This window comes from Mirounga leonina, unplaced genomic scaffold, assembly GCF_011800145.1.
Source record: "Mirounga leonina isolate KUSES-001 unplaced genomic scaffold, KU_Mleo_1.0 Mir_150, whole genome shotgun sequence".
Lineage (NCBI taxonomy): Eukaryota > Metazoa > Chordata > Mammalia > Carnivora > Phocidae > Mirounga > Mirounga leonina.
Window position 1 is genome coordinate 4,009,523 of NW_023270374.1, and position 17,121 is coordinate 4,026,643.

At 39.4% G+C, this 17,121-nt stretch overlaps 1 protein-coding gene across 1 annotated transcript; it reads left to right on the plus strand.

Annotated features, from left to right (window-relative positions):
* Positions 1–685: 685 nt before the first annotated feature.
* LOC118011076 (ORC ubiquitin ligase 1-like) lies at positions 686–3,119 on the plus strand. Its single transcript, XM_035005641.1, is given in 4 exon segments — positions 686–733; positions 735–1,908; positions 1,911–2,365; positions 2,367–3,119. Coding segments are annotated over 4 exon segments (2,148 nt in total). The 3' UTR covers positions 2,838–3,119.
* Positions 3,120–17,121: the final 14,002 nt, after the last annotated feature.

Genomic DNA, 17,121 nt, shown 5'->3' on the forward strand with positions numbered 1-17,121 from the left:
AAGATAAACTCAGAATGGATGAAAGACCTCAACATGAGACAGGAATCCATCAAAATCCTAGAGGAGAACATAGGCAGTAACCTCTTCGACATCGGCCACAGCAACTTCTTTCAAGATACATCTCCAAAGGCTAGTGAAACAAAAGCAAAAATGAACTTTTGGGACTTTATCAAGATAAAAAGCTTTTTTTTAAAGATTTTATTTATTTATTTGACAGAGAGAGAGACAGTGAGAGAGGGAACACAAGCAGGGGGAGTGGGAGAGGGAGAAGCAGGCTTCCCGCTGAGCAGGGAGCCTGATGTGGGGCTCGATCCCAGGACCCCAGGATCATGACCTGAGCTGAAGGCAGGTGCCTAACAACTGAGCCACCCAGGCACCCCAAGATAAAAAGGTTCTGCACAGCAAAGGAAACAGTCAACAAAACAAAGAAGCAACCCACAGAATGGGAGAAGATTTTTGCATATGACACTACAGATAAAGGGCTGGTATCCAAGATCTATAAAGAACTTTTTAAACTCAACACCCAAAAAACAAATAATCAAGTCAAAAAATGGGCAGAAGACATGAACAGACACATCTCAAAAGAAGACATACAAATGGCTAACAGACACATGAAAAACTGTTCATCATCATTAGCCATCAGGGAAATTCAAATCAAAACCACATTGAGATTCTGAACGCTGCCATGGCTCAGACCGTGCAGAATGTTACATTGTCACTCACTCTGCCCATCATGTTGCCGCATTTGCTTGGGGAAGTTACGCCAGCCTGTCATATGCATCAACAACCATGTATTTTGTTCAATTTGTATCAATTTGTGGTTGAAGAATAATAGCCAGTGTCCAGCTTGCAGAGTCCCCATCATGCCTGAAAATAGTTGCAAAGAGGTTATTGGAGGAACAAGTGAAAGTAAACCTATGCTAAGCTGTACAGTCAGGAAGCACCTTCGGAAAACTAGACTTCAGTTACTCCACAAAGAGTATGAGGATGAAATAGATTGTCTGCAGAAAGAAGTAGAAGATCTTAAGAGTAAAAATCTCAGCTTGGAGTCACAAATCAAGACTATTCTGGATCCTTTAACCTTGATGCAAGGCAACCAAAATGAAGACAAGCATCCAGTTGCAGATAATCCAAGTAAAATTGACCCAGAAACTGTAGCAGAGTGGAAGAAAAAACATAGAACAGCTAATGAAATCTATGAAAAAGTAAAAGATGATGTGGATAAGTTAAAGGAAGCAAATAAAAAATTTAAATTGGAAAATGGTGGCCTAGTGAGGGAGAATTTACGACTGAAGGCTGAAGTTGATAACAGATCACCCCAGAAGTTTAGAAGGTTTACAGTAGCTGCTCTTCAGTCCAAAGTAGAACAGCATGAACATGTAACTAATCGTCTCAAGAGAGCCCTGGAACGAAGTGATAAGTATATAGAGGAATTAGAATCTCAAATTGCACAGCTAAAAAATTCAAGTGAAGAGAAGGAAGCTATGAATTCCATTTGCCAGAGAGCACTTTCTACAGATGACAAGGGGAGCATAGGCAACAAGGATATGGCATCAAAGAATCAAGGTGATGGTGCCAGAAAGCAGCTTGGCTCATCCACCTCAGGTTCTCACCTGGCAAAATCTTCTAGCAGTTCTGCCAGGCAGGAAAGCACCAGCAAAACAGAATCAAATTGTTCTAAGATCAAAGACCTGTATCAAAAACAGGTGGAAATAATGTTAGTTGTGACAGGTACAAGCATGGATACTTATTTGGAAAGAGAATGGGGTAATAAGCCAAGTGACTGTATACCCTACAAAGATGAAGAACTTTATGATCTTCCAGCTCCTTGTACTCCTTTGTCCCTTAGTTGCCTTCAGCTCAGTACTCCAGAAAATAGAAAGAGCTCTATAGTCAAAGCAGTAAGTTCCAAAAGCACTCAAACCATCTCAGAAAATTGGTGTTTGATGATTTTTGTGATTCTCCAAATGTTTGTAATAAAGAGTCATCAGAAGATGATAGAAGCGAAAATGAAAAGAAATCAGAGTGTTTTACTTCCTCAGAGACAGGGTTTTGGGACTGTTGTTCCACAAGCTATGCCCAAAACTTGAATTTTGAAAGCTCAGAGGGAAACACAATAGCAAATTCTGTTGGAGAAATTTCTTTAAAATTAAGTGAGAAATCAGGCTCATGCTTATCTAAGAGGTTGAATTCTATTCACTCTTTTGAAATGAATTGGACAAGAACATCCAGTGAAGCATCCATGGACGCAGCTTACCTTGACAAAATCTCTGAGCTGGATTCAATGATGTCAGAATCAGACAACAGCAAGAGCCCTTGTAATAATGGTTTTAAGTCAGTGGATTTGGATGGGTTATCAAAGTCAGATATCTCAAGGCAGTGAATTTCTTGAGGAACCAGATAAGTTGGAAGAAAGAACTAAGCCAAACCTTTCCAAAGGTTCTCTAACTACTGATTAGTTAGAAAATGGAAATGATTGGAAACCCACTTTTTTTCTCCTCTCTCCATCTGACCAAGAAATGAATGAAAATGTTTCTCTCCATACCAGTTCTAACCCAGGAACTAATGAAATCAAACCCCCAAGCTGTTTGTTTCAGACTGAGTTTTCCCAGCATGTTTTGTTAAGCAGTTCACACCAGCTATTTGAAGATCAGAGGTTTGGGTCATCTTTATTTACAATGACCTCAGAGATGCATGGTCTTCATAACCACCTTCAGTCTCCTTGCTCTACTTCCTTTGTGCCTGAGAAGAGGAATAAAAATATGAATCAATCAACAAAAAGAAAAATCCAGAGCAGTCTTTCCAATGCCAGCCCATCAAAAGCAACTAAAAGTTGACTCATTAGAAAGGTGTCATTTTTGTTTTTGTCCTGAGAGGAATATAAGTTTTTAAAGTACTTTTTTCCCTCATACAAGTTCTATATGATTTTGAATTGATAGTCTGTAGTCAAGTGTCAAGTCAGAATGGTGGATTAGCCTGTAACCAAAATACTTTTGTTCATTTTAAAGAATTTGTCCTTTTTCAGTTTCAATTGGGCATCTTTTTAACCAGAAAAGATAGGGAGAGGGTTTCTTTTAATGAATATTACATGTATCTGGTTTGGGTGTATTTTGTTTTCTTGGGTCTTGATTTAGCTATTAGATATAGTGGCCTATTAATGAGCCTCGGTTGTCTTCAGAACTTGGATTTCTTAAATAAAACTTTTTGGATTGTCTATACACTGCTCATAAGACACTTGAGTTTCTTTAAAGCTTTCCTAGGGTGGGAATAATTTTGCCTGCCCTTTTTTATTTATATTTAGTGATGGCTCAACTTTTAGGCAGGGCCATGGTGGAAAAATAGCACTCTAGTCTTAGTCCAGTATTCATTTACTTTTTTTTTTAGGTTTTGTATGTGTATGTTTGCACTTTTAACATTGTGTTTTGTACTGTTTTTATGAGAACCTTTTGCTAGAATGAAAGAACACATTTTCTATATGAAAATATTTGTTTTATGTCAGGTAGCTTTCATTTCCTCATCTTTTTGTGTCTGTTGAAAATCAGAAATTGAACCTACTTTGGAAAGAAGACATAGAATGGTTGGTTGGGTTTGGAGGAGCCTAAACATGGTAGCTTCATTGTTCTAGATACACAGGTGCAGAAGTGCTCTTTGCCAAATGCTTGATCCACTTTCATCTCAGGGGAGCTTTTTTTGGAGTGAAGTTCTTGTTTTCATGTTACTATTCTTTGTGGAAACTCCGTATGCATGGTAGCATTCTTGCTTGCACTGTTTTCCTTACTTAAGAAAAAGAAGTTTTAGTTGGCTAAGAGAATATCTTTTATGCAGGACAGAATTTTTTTTCATGAAGAGTGTTGAGATAAGAATAGGTGAGCTAAAGCAATGTCCACAATAGCCAAACTGTGGAAAGAGCCAACATGTCCATCAACAGATGAATGGATAAAGAAGAAATGGTATATATATATATATACAATGGAATATTATGCAGCCATCAAAAGGAATGAAATCTTGCCATTTGCAACGACGTGAATAGAACTGGAGGGTGTTATGCTGAGCGAAATAAGTCAATCAGAGAAAGACATGTATCATATGACCTCACTGATATGAGGAATTCTTAATCTCAGGAAACAAACTGAGGGTTGCTGGAGTGGTGGGGGGTGGGAGGATGGGTTAGCCTGGTGATGGGTATTAAAGAGGGCACATTCGGCATGGAGCACTGGGTGTTATGCACAAACAATGAATCATGGAACACTACATCAAAAACTAATGATGTAATGTATGGTGATTAATATAACAATAAAAAATTTTAAAAAAAGAATAGGTGAGCTAAGCACAATTTTTAATTTAGGCTCAGAAAAAGTATATTCTAAACATGTTTGGTATGCCTATATAGGCCTTTAAAAATGGTCTGTATGCTAATGACTTGTTTATCTAATGTGCACTGAACATTTTACATTAATACTGTACTGTTTTACATTAATACTGCATGCTTTTCTATGTGAATTGAATAAAGGATGTCATAAGCACTGTAAAAAAAAAAAAACACATTGAGATACCACCTTACACCAGTTAGAATGGCAAAAGTTGACAAGGCAAGAAACAACAAATGTTGGAAAGGTTGTGGAGAAAGGGGAACCCTCTTACACTGTTGGTGGAAATGCAAGTCGGTACAGCCACTTTGGAAAACAGTGTGGAGGTTCCTCAAAAATTTAAAAATAGAGCTACCCTATGACCCAGCAATTGCACTACTGGGTATTTACCCCAAAGACACAGATATGGTGAAAAGAAGGGCCATATGCACCCCAATGTTCATAGCAGCAACGTTTGCAATAGCCAAAACCATCTCACAAGAGCCGAGATGATCTTCAACAGATGAATGGATAAAGAAGATGTGGTCCATATATACAATGGAATATTACTCAGCCATCAGAAAGGATGAATACCCAACTTTTACAACAACATGGATGGGACTGGAGGAGATTATGCTAAGTGAAATAAGTCAAGCAGAGAAAGTCAATTATCATATGGTTTCAGTTATTTGTGGAACATAAGGAATAGCATGGAGGACATTAGAAGGAAGGGAAAAATGAAGGGGGGGGAATCAGAAGGAGAGATGAACCATATGAGACTATGGACTCTGAGAAACAAACTGATGGTTTTAGAGGGGAGGGGGGTGGGGGGATGGGTTAGCCCGGTGATGGGTATTAAGAGGGCATGTACTGCATGGAACACTGGGGGTTATACAAAAACAATGAATCGTGGATCACTGCATTGAAAACTGGTGACATAACATAACAAAATAAAATAAAATAAAAAATAAAATGAAATATAAAATAAAATGAAAAAAGCAAACTTTAAATAGTGTAAACCCTTATTAAAATGTTCCTGGTGCCACATAGATTTAACTTCTATTAACCAAAATCCCAGTATAAAGATAAGGTTTCCATGACAGTTTTTCCTTGTTTCATCCCTGAAAGCACGGTTACTGTCACACAAACCCCAAAAGGATGATTTTGGCATTGTGCAGATCAAAGTTAAGACCCTGGCTCAATCAGGACTCATCTCTAGAATCTTCCATTAGATTCATTCGTTATTCATCCCACAATCCTTGAATGCCAGGCACAGTATTACAAGTGGCATGAATGGAAAGATAAATAAGGCATAGTACCTGTCTTTGATGAGCTCATCCTCAGATGCTGAGAATAAATGTTTTCCCTTCTTTTTTAAAATTATTATTAAAAATAGAAATTTAAGCACCCCTGGTTGGCTCAGTCCATAGAGCATGCAACACTTGATCTCGGGGTCGTGAGTTTGAGCCCCACACTGGGCGTAGAGATTACTTTAAAAAAAATAGAAACTCTTCAGGATTAAAATTGAATACTGCCTGTGGTAAGAAATTACCATAAAGTGAGGGGTTCAAAACACCAGAAATTAAATAGCTCATGGCTCTGGAATCTAGAAATCGAAAGTCAACATATCAGCAGGACTAAGTTTTCCTCTGAGAGTCTGGATAGAATCCTTTCTTGCCTCTTTCTAGTTTCTGAGGGTGACAGTCAATTCTGTGGCTTGTAGCTGCATCACTGCATTGTCTGCCTCTGTCATCCCTGTGTGTCTTTGTCCTCACATACTGTTTTCCTCTTCTTGTAAGGACACCAGTCACATTGGATTGGAGTCCACCCCAATGCCATCATCTGAACTCGATCACTTCTGCAAAGACTCTATGTCCAAATAAGATCACGTTCACAGGTACCAGGGGTTAAGATTTCAATTCGTCTTTTTGGTGACACAATTCAACCTATAACACACACGTTTCAGTGATGGATTTGATAATCTTTCTTGGGAATTTAAATCTTTAAGGAGAAGGGCAACATTGGTATGTGTTAGGCTTGTTTTCCATGATATAAATGAGTCTCTCCCTGATTTGAAGGGCATCTTTCTAGGTCTGTGGAGAAGGTTTAAATATAACACTGAAAGGGACTGTTTGAGCAGGGTGTCAGGTAGGGGGACTCAAGGGTACTCAGATCTGTTGCTAGGTAATGATTACCTATGCTTTGGCTGGAAAGGGGTAATGTTGGAAGGAGACAAGAGGAGAAAGGAGATTGTATAATGTCTAGGGGAGACGCTGCCCAGTCCCCACCAACGGCAATGCCACCCACCATTACCTCATTCATTACCTGCTATACACAGGGGTTTCTGCATAAAGATTCCCTTTGCAAAACAAAACAGTTCTCCAACTTAAAACATTGAAAAAACCAATGGCTTAGGGGCACCTGGGTGGCTCATCAGTTTAACATCTGACTTCGGCTCAGGTCATGATCTCAGGGTTCTGGGATCGAGCCCCGAGTCAGCCCCACGTCAGGCTCCATGCTCAGTGGGGAGACTTCTTGTCCCTCTGTCCCTCCCCTTGCTTGTGCTCTCTCTGTCTCTCTCTCAAATAAATAAAATCTTAAAAAGAAAAAGAAAAAGCAATGACTTAGATGGCTGGGACATTTTTCAACACAGCTGAACATCATTCCTGCTGGGAGTAGTTTTTCCCCTCTGTTTTCTTAATAAAATTAAGCTGGTCAGTTTATTTTCTACTTTAAACTATTTTTTCCATTTCATCGCTTTCCTGCTCCTGTACTAATAAAATGCTATTGTCCTAAGTTTCTACTGATGGTACAAATGTTTGAAAAATGAAACACTAGAACATTTTGCCTCAATTTTTCTTTTTTTCTTTTTTTTTTAAGATTTTATTTCTTTATTTGACACAGAGAGAGAGAGAGAGATCACAAGTAGGCAGACAGAGGGAGAGGGAGAAGCAGGCTCCCCGCTGAGCAGGGAGCCCGATGTGGGGCTCGATCCCGGGACCCTGGGATCATGACCTGAGCCAAAGGCAGACATGTAACCAACTGAGCCACCCAGGCGCCCCTGCTTCAATTTTTCTAAAAAAATTCTGAAATATTTTTCTTTTAAAAAAATCAATAATTCCTTTTCAATAATTCAAACTCTAGTATTGATTAAAATCTTATTACTACTGATGTATGAAATTTTTTGGATTCATTTTTTTTCTCATTCTGAATGTTTTCTCAATAAATTCTTGCCTTGTAAAATAACGTCCTGTTTTACAGAAGGAAAATTGAGTTCATAAATAGTTATTTTTCTACATTTTGCTCACCATACCTCTCTATGTATCTTTTTTCTTTTCTTGCTTTTTAAATATTCTCACTACTTGATTCTTTTACTGTTTTCTTCTACTACACTTGAGTTTTTGTTTTTTTTTTAAGATTTTATTTATTTGACAGAGAGAGCACAAGCAGAGGGAGAGAGAGGGAGAAGCAGGTTCCCCGCTGAGCAAGGAGCCCGATGTGGGACTCGATCCCAGGACCCTGGGATCATGACCTGGGCCAAAGGCAGCTGCTTAACTGACTGAGCCACCCAGGTGTCCCTACACTTGAGTTTTTAATTTCTTTTTTATTCTTAACCTTCTTTAACCCTAATGCCAAAGCCCCACATTTTTTAATGTCTTATACTTAAGTGATTCTGTTTTGACATTTTTCTTCATTCTTCTTACATCATTTTTCATAAAAAATAAAAGTATACTTTGTCTTATTAAATGAACATAATTTTTACTAGAAAAGTTTCAAAATACAAATAAAGATTTAAGGAAAAATAAAAAATCCTATGTTCATCTGTTTTGTTTCTTAAATTCCACATATCAGTGAAATCATAAGGGAAGGGAAGGAAAAATAAAATAAGAAGAAAACAGAGAGGCAGGCAAACCATAAGAGACTCTTAACTCTAGGGAACAAATAGGGTTGCTGGAGGGGTGGCAATGGGGTAATTGTGTGATGGGAATTAAGTAGAGCACATGATGAAATGAGCCCTGGGTGTGATATGCAAGTGATGAATCACTAAATTCTACCTCTGAAACTAGTAATACATTTATGTTAGTTAAATTAAATTTAAATTAAAAAAAAAGCTACCACTTTGGGCAGCATTTTCAACACTTTGACCTATCTACTTCTAAAACTTTGCTTAGCATATATAAATTAAATAGTTATTTTATAAAAATGTAAGCATACTATAAACTGATCCTTGTGGGTAGGCCTGGTGAGACTGCAAGAAATCGAACAGAGAAGTCAAGGAGCAGTATGGGTGGCCTTTGTTTGGCCATAAGGTGCCTGGTAGACGGTGATGCAGCTGCTCCCCAGTGCATGATGGAAGCAGCTGGGGGCCCCAGGTCTGCCCTCCTTGGGCCACCACAACTGCTGAACCCCAGACCTGCCCTTGGAAAGCTCAGGAAGACACTGGGGAGTCATATCCACACCCAAATGTCCTCCACCTAGTAGATGCTCTGCTCTCTGCATCTGTTGATGTGGAATGTGCTGGAATGCAGGAACCTCCACAGCTGCTGGGAGTGCCACAAGCTCACAGCCCATGCCGCCTCTCGGGCGTAGCTGCAGAGAGTCACCTGTCATCCTTTGCCAGCAGTGGCCCATTCCAGGGATGTGAAGGTCCCACGCTCTCCCTCAAGGTTGGGACAGCCCTGGAGGGCCGTTCATCTTCAGAACTCTCTCCCCAGCATCACAGCCCTGCTGTCCTCCAGCCACTCCTGCAGATCCCACAGCACAACTCACTCCAGTTTCCCCTGGAGTCTGCTTGCTGAGGACCCCCGCCCTGCCACACTATCCCACTGGACTCCAGAAACAACAGCACCAAATTCTCCTCCCTCTGCCAACCACCAGGCCCGCTGCTCTGACAAACCCCTCTGACGTTTTAAAAGAATCTCTGTATATTCAGTGAACAAAGAAAAAAATGGTAACTGGTTTTATTTGGCCTTTCTTTGATTACTACGAAAGCGTAGCTTTGTTTCATCACTTCCAGGGCATTTGTTCTTGCCCTTGTGACTGACATACAAATGTTTTTTTCCAGTTGCCCATTTTCTACCACAGTGAGCATCTTTCCACTACTGATTGGTTTCTTCTCAAATGTATCCTTGGTCTTCAAAACAGATTTATAATACTTTTAAATAAGCTGACATTTCATTTGTATATAGTCAGATCTCTCTTCTCCTTTGTGACTTGTGTTTTTAATATCACATACATGAAGTCCTTCCTTACCCTAGCATTATATAAATATTTGCCAAGAGAAAAGATTATTTAGAACTGCCTAAAAGAATATGAAATTGTCTATATAAATTGGGAAAGCTCTGCTATGGTCTCATTTGTTGTGTCAATGTTCTAAAAACTTATTATTTGGGCGGGCACCTAGCTGGCTCAGTCGGTAGAGCATGTGACTCTTGATCTCAGGGTGGTAAGTTCGAGCCCCATGTTGGGTGTGGAGATTACTTAAAAATAAAAAATTTTAAAAATTAAAATAAAACAAATAGAAATAAATTAAAAGTTAAAAGTTATTATTTTGTCAAGGAAGAAAATAAAAGCCAACCACTACCACATTCAGGAATGTCTGTCCTCTGTCCCACTGGCTCTGAAGTCATAGTCATTTCAGCAGGACAGGCATATGTCTTGGTCGGATTTCTCCAGGACTCTCTCAGCCTTCACTGCCTTTTAAAATGTCTTTCCTGGGGGCACCTGGGTGGCTCAGTTGGTTAAGCAACTGCTTTCAGCTCAGGTCATGATCCTGGAGTCCCGGGATCGAGTCCCGCATCGGACTCCCTGCTCAGTGGAGAGTCTGCTTCTCCCTCTGATCCTCCGCCTCTCATGCTCTCTGTCTCCCATTCTCTCTCTCAGATAAATAAATAAAAAAAATAAAATAAAATAAAATAAAATAAAATGTCTTTCCTGGGATCAGGACCAGCTACATAATTTTAGAGTAAGGTGCAAAAAGAAAACATGCGGCTCCTTTTTCAAAGATCATTAATAATTTCCGAAGGGCAACAACAGAACATTAAGCCAAGCTTGGCCTTCTTCTAAGCACAGGACCCTGTGTGACTGAATGCAGAGATCAAAAGCGCTTGAAGCCACCTGCCCAGGACACAGAGACCAAGCCACCTGCCCAGGACACAGAGACCAAGCCACCTGCCCAGGACACAGAGACCAAGCCACCTGCCCAGGACATAGAGACCGATCCTTCCAGATCAGTCTTTTTGATCAGGTAGACCAGTTAAGCCAGTCAAAACATGTTTCATGAGGTTTTCACTTGATGAGTTTCCAAAAAGGATGTGACTGAATTCTTTTTGACTGAATTAGCTGAGTGCAATGATACCAAGGAGATTATCAGACTGTGAGTCCTACAGGCAATTTGGGGGTAATATTTGAAGTGAAAACCTGAAATGTGAGATCTTTGAAGATCCCAAAGACAGAATCCAAAATTCAACAATAACTGCCAATAATGATCATCCTCCAGACCCTGGGCTAAAAGCACTAACAGGAAGGTTTGTTGTAGCCCTTGTGGCAATCCCACGGGGCAGGCACTATACAGACCCATTTCACAGATGAGGAACTTGAGGCTTGAGGAGAAACAGTGTAAATTCCCCAGTTAACACAGCCCATCAGCAGTGAACAGGGGCTCAAATTCAGATCTGAATCCAGAGTCTCCCTCTTGGCTCCATGTTGTTTTGGCACCGTGATCACAGTCCCTACCTTCCACAAACACAAGTGAAACTTTGGATTTGGAAAGACTGTGGGGATGTCCACGTGGTGGTCTTGAACTTCACGCACCTTAAAACAGGCCTCGTGCTTATGAAAGACCAGGAGCTCCTGAACAGACATGAACTTGCAAGCCAAGGCTTCAGGGCTGAGAGCTGAGTTTTCTGCTAAAGACAAGGATTTTTTTCTCCCCTTCTCTGTATAAACAGCAGGTTGTTTTCCTAGTTCTTAGCTGAATGCCAAGCCTCAATAAAAATTTTTTAAAAATTTAAATTCTTGCATAGAACATTAAGGATTCATCAAATGAATCTCAAAAACACAAGTGTGTTCAGGTCCCCAGCATTCCAGTTACTTACTTAAGCCTTGCCTTCACCCAGTAGTGTTTAAAAGCTGGCAGTTATACAGGCTTTTGCATCTGATTAGCCCTCTGCTTTTGATCCTGCTAGAAACAAAGCTAAAATGACCTGTTCACAGCACTGTGTGTGTGTCTGGTCTCCTTTCACGGAGGCCTCCAGACCCAGGGCAAAGTCTGAAAGCAGGAGTTGAACCGTTTACATGATTGAAGCCAAAATCAGGGGACATATGACTTTCTTAATTTTTCAGTTTACTGTTTACATACAGGTATCAAAATAAAACATCAAATATCTATACTTTTTCCTACATCCCATGTTCCCTCCAGAATGCAGACAACTGGACAGAAGTTTAAAAAGAAAACACATTTATTCACTCTTCTCATTCATATTGGATTTACTAACAATTCAGAAGTGCCCTCTGATTCCATATCTAACATTTGTTTAACAAAATGATTGTCAATGTCTTAATGAGCACCTGGAAGTAAGATGCTGAAATGACTTCCAAGCCATTAAAGATAACATTGTAAATATTGTAAAAACTATATTTTGTTGTGATTATTTAAAAATTGATAACCCTGAAAAACTTGACCATAAATTCCTCCCATCTGGGTAGTCATGGCCCTTTGCAAAGTCACTTTGCTGTTCTCCCATAAAGTGGAAACCCTAGAGCCTTTCATCATCTCTGGAGTCTTGGTTGGCCTTGTGACTTGCTTTGACCAACAGAAGTCTGTGGAAATGACATTATCCAGCTTTGAAGACCGTACCTTAAAAGACCTTGTAGCTTCCACTCTGGCCCTCTTGGACTGCTGCCCTGGGACTTCAAGGGCAACCAAAGAAGTTGGTCTAGCTTACTGAATGAGAAAAAGCCATGTGGGGCAGACCTGTGGAGCCCCAGGCAACAGTCAGCACCAACTGCCAGCCAGGTCAGCCAACCTTCAACCAAATAAAGCTGCATAAGTCAGCCCTAGGGGAATCAGCTGAGGAACCACCCAGCTAACCCACAGAATCATGAGAAATCATAAATTACTGTTTTAAGCCATTATGTGTTGGAACGGTTTGTTACAGAGCAATGGCTAGCTGATACATCTATGGTAATGTTGCAAATGTCACGTACAGATGATAATTCTGCGCTGCCTTGGAACCAGTCCCAAATGTAGGGATTTTCCAAATGTAACATCATATAAGCATCAGAAACAGGTAAGACCTAAAGGGCAGAGACTCTCCACTTGGGGTCAGGGAGAGGAAAGGGTGAAATCACTGAGGGCTTATCAGAATCTCTTGGTTTTGTAGGGATTAAGCACAGGCTCTGAGGCCAAAGTGTATGGACTTGAGTACTGGACCTGCCGTTATTAGTTGAATAACCTCAGGCAAGTCATGTTACCTCTCTGTTCCTTAATTTCTTCATCTCCCAATGGGGATAAAAACAGTATCTCCCCCAAGGTCTGTGAGGATTGAATTAGAAAATATTCATAGGCTATTTTGAAACATACACGGCACCTATTAAAGGCATAATTTTAGCCTTTATTGTTGAGGATGGAGGGAGCCTATGCACTTTTTAGGAGTGAATTTAATAATGTAAAGTGATAGCCAATGTTCATGGACCCTGTTCTCCTACACCCTGGCTTTAAAAATCCTAGCCTCTACATTAGATATCATTGATAAGGTGCCTATCTCTGCTAGAAAAGCTTGGGACAAACAAGAGATTCCACGAGATTGGGACAAACAATCCCAATGGGGTGGGGGGGCAGGGAGAATGGCTCTTTCAAGATTAGAACTTTTTCTCCTATATTACTTCTTTTTTTTTAAGCCATAATACTTCTTTGGAAACAATAATATTTTACGTGTATGAGGGTATAAAAATTTTATTTTTATCCAAGGAATCCTGAGTTAAAAGGCTCTACATTGATCAAAACAGATGGAAATCAACTGGACCATTTATTATTTTCACGTGTATTAAACTCTCAAAAGAAATCTCTTACTGGGGGCACCTGGGTGGCTCAGATGGTTAAGCATCTGCCTTCAGCTCAGGTCATGATCCCAGAGTCCTGGGATGGAGCCCCATATTGGGCTCCCTGCTTGGCAGGGAGCCTGCTTCTCTCTCTCCTTCTACTGTTCCCCCTGCTTGTGCTCTCTTGCTCTGTCAAATAAATAAAATCTTAAAAAAAAAAAAGCTTAATACTTTAAAAAAAAACTTTAAAAAAAAAGAAATCTCTTACTGGACCAATGGTTACCACTCTTAACAGCAGTTGCTAACATCACAGCGGAAAGTGAAGCTTGAAAGAAAAAAATGTCTATGCTAATTTGTTTTCGCTTAACTAAATGCAATGAAATTCTTGCAGCCAAAATTTCTTCTGATGCTGAGCCTAGTACAACCTGAATAATTCTCTAAGGCTATGTTATCATGAAAACTAAATTAAAAACGTTGGCTACATTTTTGACTGGACTGTAGATCTTTTACCAATTCTGAGCACGACTTAGATACAAATGTTATTTTACATTCTTGACAGAATCCATTCCATGTGACCACAGGGGCTGAACATTGCTTCCCTTGCACTTTTTTTCCTCTCTCACACCTCTTCCACTTCAATGTAAATATTATGAAGCCTCAACTATTTGACTGCACTATGGTGCTAGCCAACCTTAAATGACAGTGATAGTGTGCTGAGCATTGCAACCTGGAAGTTTGTGCAGGAAGAAAGAAGTTGGCCATAAACTGTAGAATGTGCTTAAAAACAGAAATTCAAATTGCAAGTGCCACTCTGGAGCTTCTTTCAAAAAAGACTCTTGGGGGTAATATTAATCATTATCCCATGGTTCAAATGACATCATAGGATGAAGGAGTCTGCTCCGTTATGAATATATTAGGCACCTCTGATTGTTTTTAAAGTCTAATGTGAACTAAAAACACATTGTAGCCAGCACATTTTCTTTTAATTTTTAAATTCATGCATACCCTAAGAGAAATGAGATCCATATGCTTATAAAAATTCATTTACACTTTGCACTTCACAATGTGTGACAGAGTCTTTTTACACATGTTTTAATGTCTTTGTTTACTTTTGAAAGCATCCGTTCTGTGAGAATAAATTCCAAATAATTTAAAGTCAGAACTCAACTGCCATATTCAATCAGTAGACAACTTTCACACACAACTGATAAGGCTACAAACATTTGGAAAAAACCCATGGACTCCCTCTGGAGCAAAGAAGCATTGTTAAGTAAAAAGATGTAGATGGATGCATATAAATGTTACTAAAATAGTAAATTCTAGAGCTACACTTTAAATGTTCTTTTGCCACACAAATTTGAGCATGTGTGGATTTCCTCTAATTAAACTTCAACAACATATGAAGATCTCACCTACACTTCAAGCTCCAAAATGGACACCTGATGGGGACAAGTCATTTCCTCTCCTGATGTCCTGAAATGTCTCTTAGGATCTTCCTGAAGGTATTGAGTTGAAAGCTTCTGTGTTCTTTGCGTCCCCAGTGGCAGCCAGCCAGAGGGAGAAGGCAGAAATGGGGGTGGCTTTATTTTTACAAAACATTTAATCAGTATGGAGCAGGACGACAAAGGCCAAAGTCCAACATGGCTGCCAATAATCAGCATGCTATAGTCAGCAGGAAAAGCAACAGGCTTTTTGGCCCCCTTGAGGTGAACACAGTAGGACAAGGCCTCTGTTTCTGGTCTATTGACCTGACAGGAAGCATAGTCACATGACATTGATCTAAGCGCGCTTGGCACATAAAATCTACTTCAATACCGTAATGATGGCAACCTGGCCGGTCATTAATCCTCACTGGTTTAACCATAAAATCATCAAGTACTCTTTAGGTTTTGGTGAATGTCCCAGGGCTACCAGCTCTGATTAGTAGCTGACAGTGGCACTCCCTTTGATGCTGTTGAAAGTTTCAGGAAATTCCAAGATTAGCATTAGCAGTCTTGAAGGCCTCTGTATTTTTCACAAATCTGATATATAGAAAATATGGTCTGCAGGGCTGTGACATGAATGAATTCACTATAAAATATTGATGGGAATGCACAAAGGACAAGAAGAAAAGAACAATAATAAAACTAATCCCGACTGACTGACCCAAAGCAAGTCTCTACTCTCTACATATAATCAAATTTAATCCACAGAAGTGCCCCCAGGAGGGAATATTAGTCCCACTAAACAGACAAGGAAACTGAGGCTGGTAAGTTTTGTATAAACTTGCCCAAAGCACCACAGTTTCCAGGTGGTAAAACTGAGATTTGAACCTAGCTAGCTCTGCCAACTTTTAGCCACCATGTACCCCATCCCTTCCTAGACTACCTTCTGCCCATGGGGTGATTCACAGCTGGTAGGATGAGTTCAGTATATGTAAAAGTCCAGGTTAAAAAATGGTTAGAAAAGAAAAAATCGTAAAAGAGGCTTCCCCCCTTTATTTAGGCTTTTATCCTAAAATAAATAGAAAAGTAAGGAAAATAAAAGCCTTTTTCCTTGCTGTTTGCTGCCTCTCTGTAATACATTGACTGTTACTGTAAATGTAAATTGTGACTTTACACGATTAAGAACTTCAAAAATCATTAAAAATGGGTATGTTGCTTAAAATTGAGATTCAAACTCAAATTAATCAAAAACATCAACATTGCACAAATACAGATAAAATCCACTGTATTTCTTAAAAATATGTTTCGAATAGGTTGCTTTTTCAAATTCATATTTACTTGTTCTGTATTCAGATAATTGGATGTATGTATCTACCAGAGTCAAAATCAGAAGTGATACTTATTTATAAGGGGTTCTTGAATTCTCAGCTAATTTATTTAATAATTCCCATGTGGACGAGCCAAAAAATCCATTTTTCACCACAAGCCCAACTGCTCCTTTTTGCTCAGAATCAAAGTGTCTAGTCAACAATTACAATAAGAATATCAACAACAAAAGCGCTCTTCTTGTAAACAGGTATTGTTCACAACCCAGACAGGTTCACCAGAATGATGAATATTTTTGTAGATTGTTAGCTTTGTTTTCCCCTCTATCTTCATGGAACAATGTGTGCTCCCCCTGGTGGCCAGAATGATACCTTTGGTTTCTTAGATCTTCAAGCTAATCTTTCTACACCTTGTTTGCCTAAGGAATGTTTTCTTTTTTCTTTCTCCTTTGTTTCTTTCTTTTCTTTTTTTTTTTTTTTAATGTTTCATGGGGTCCTAGGTTCCAATTCAACTTTTCAAAAAAAAATCTACTTCTTTCAATTCATTCAAATATCTCACTCATTTTTTCCTCCAAGAGATTTCTTGCTAAATCCAAACCAACTAGTTAAAGAATTTTCATTCTGTTGTGTGTTGTTTGGGGTAAAAAAAAAATCTTAGGAAGCTAAAACCACATCCACCAGCGACCAGGAGAACTCCCAAAAGTGAACACTATGTGGCTGGTCTAAGAAACTGGAGATAACCCATTGGTCAATATATCTCACCAGAGAAAAAGGAAATAAAATGTTACGGGATGGAAATGTAATTTAAGAGCTGAATGAACACTCAATCAGCTCATTTCATCCTTAGGATGAAAAAAGACAGTGGAGGCAGCCCAGGTGGTTCAACTGTAGTGCAGCTGAAATTCCATCAGCCATGAAAACTGTAATTGGGATTCCACTTTTGGATTTGGCCAGCCCAGTAACAGATGTGTGTTCCGACCAAGA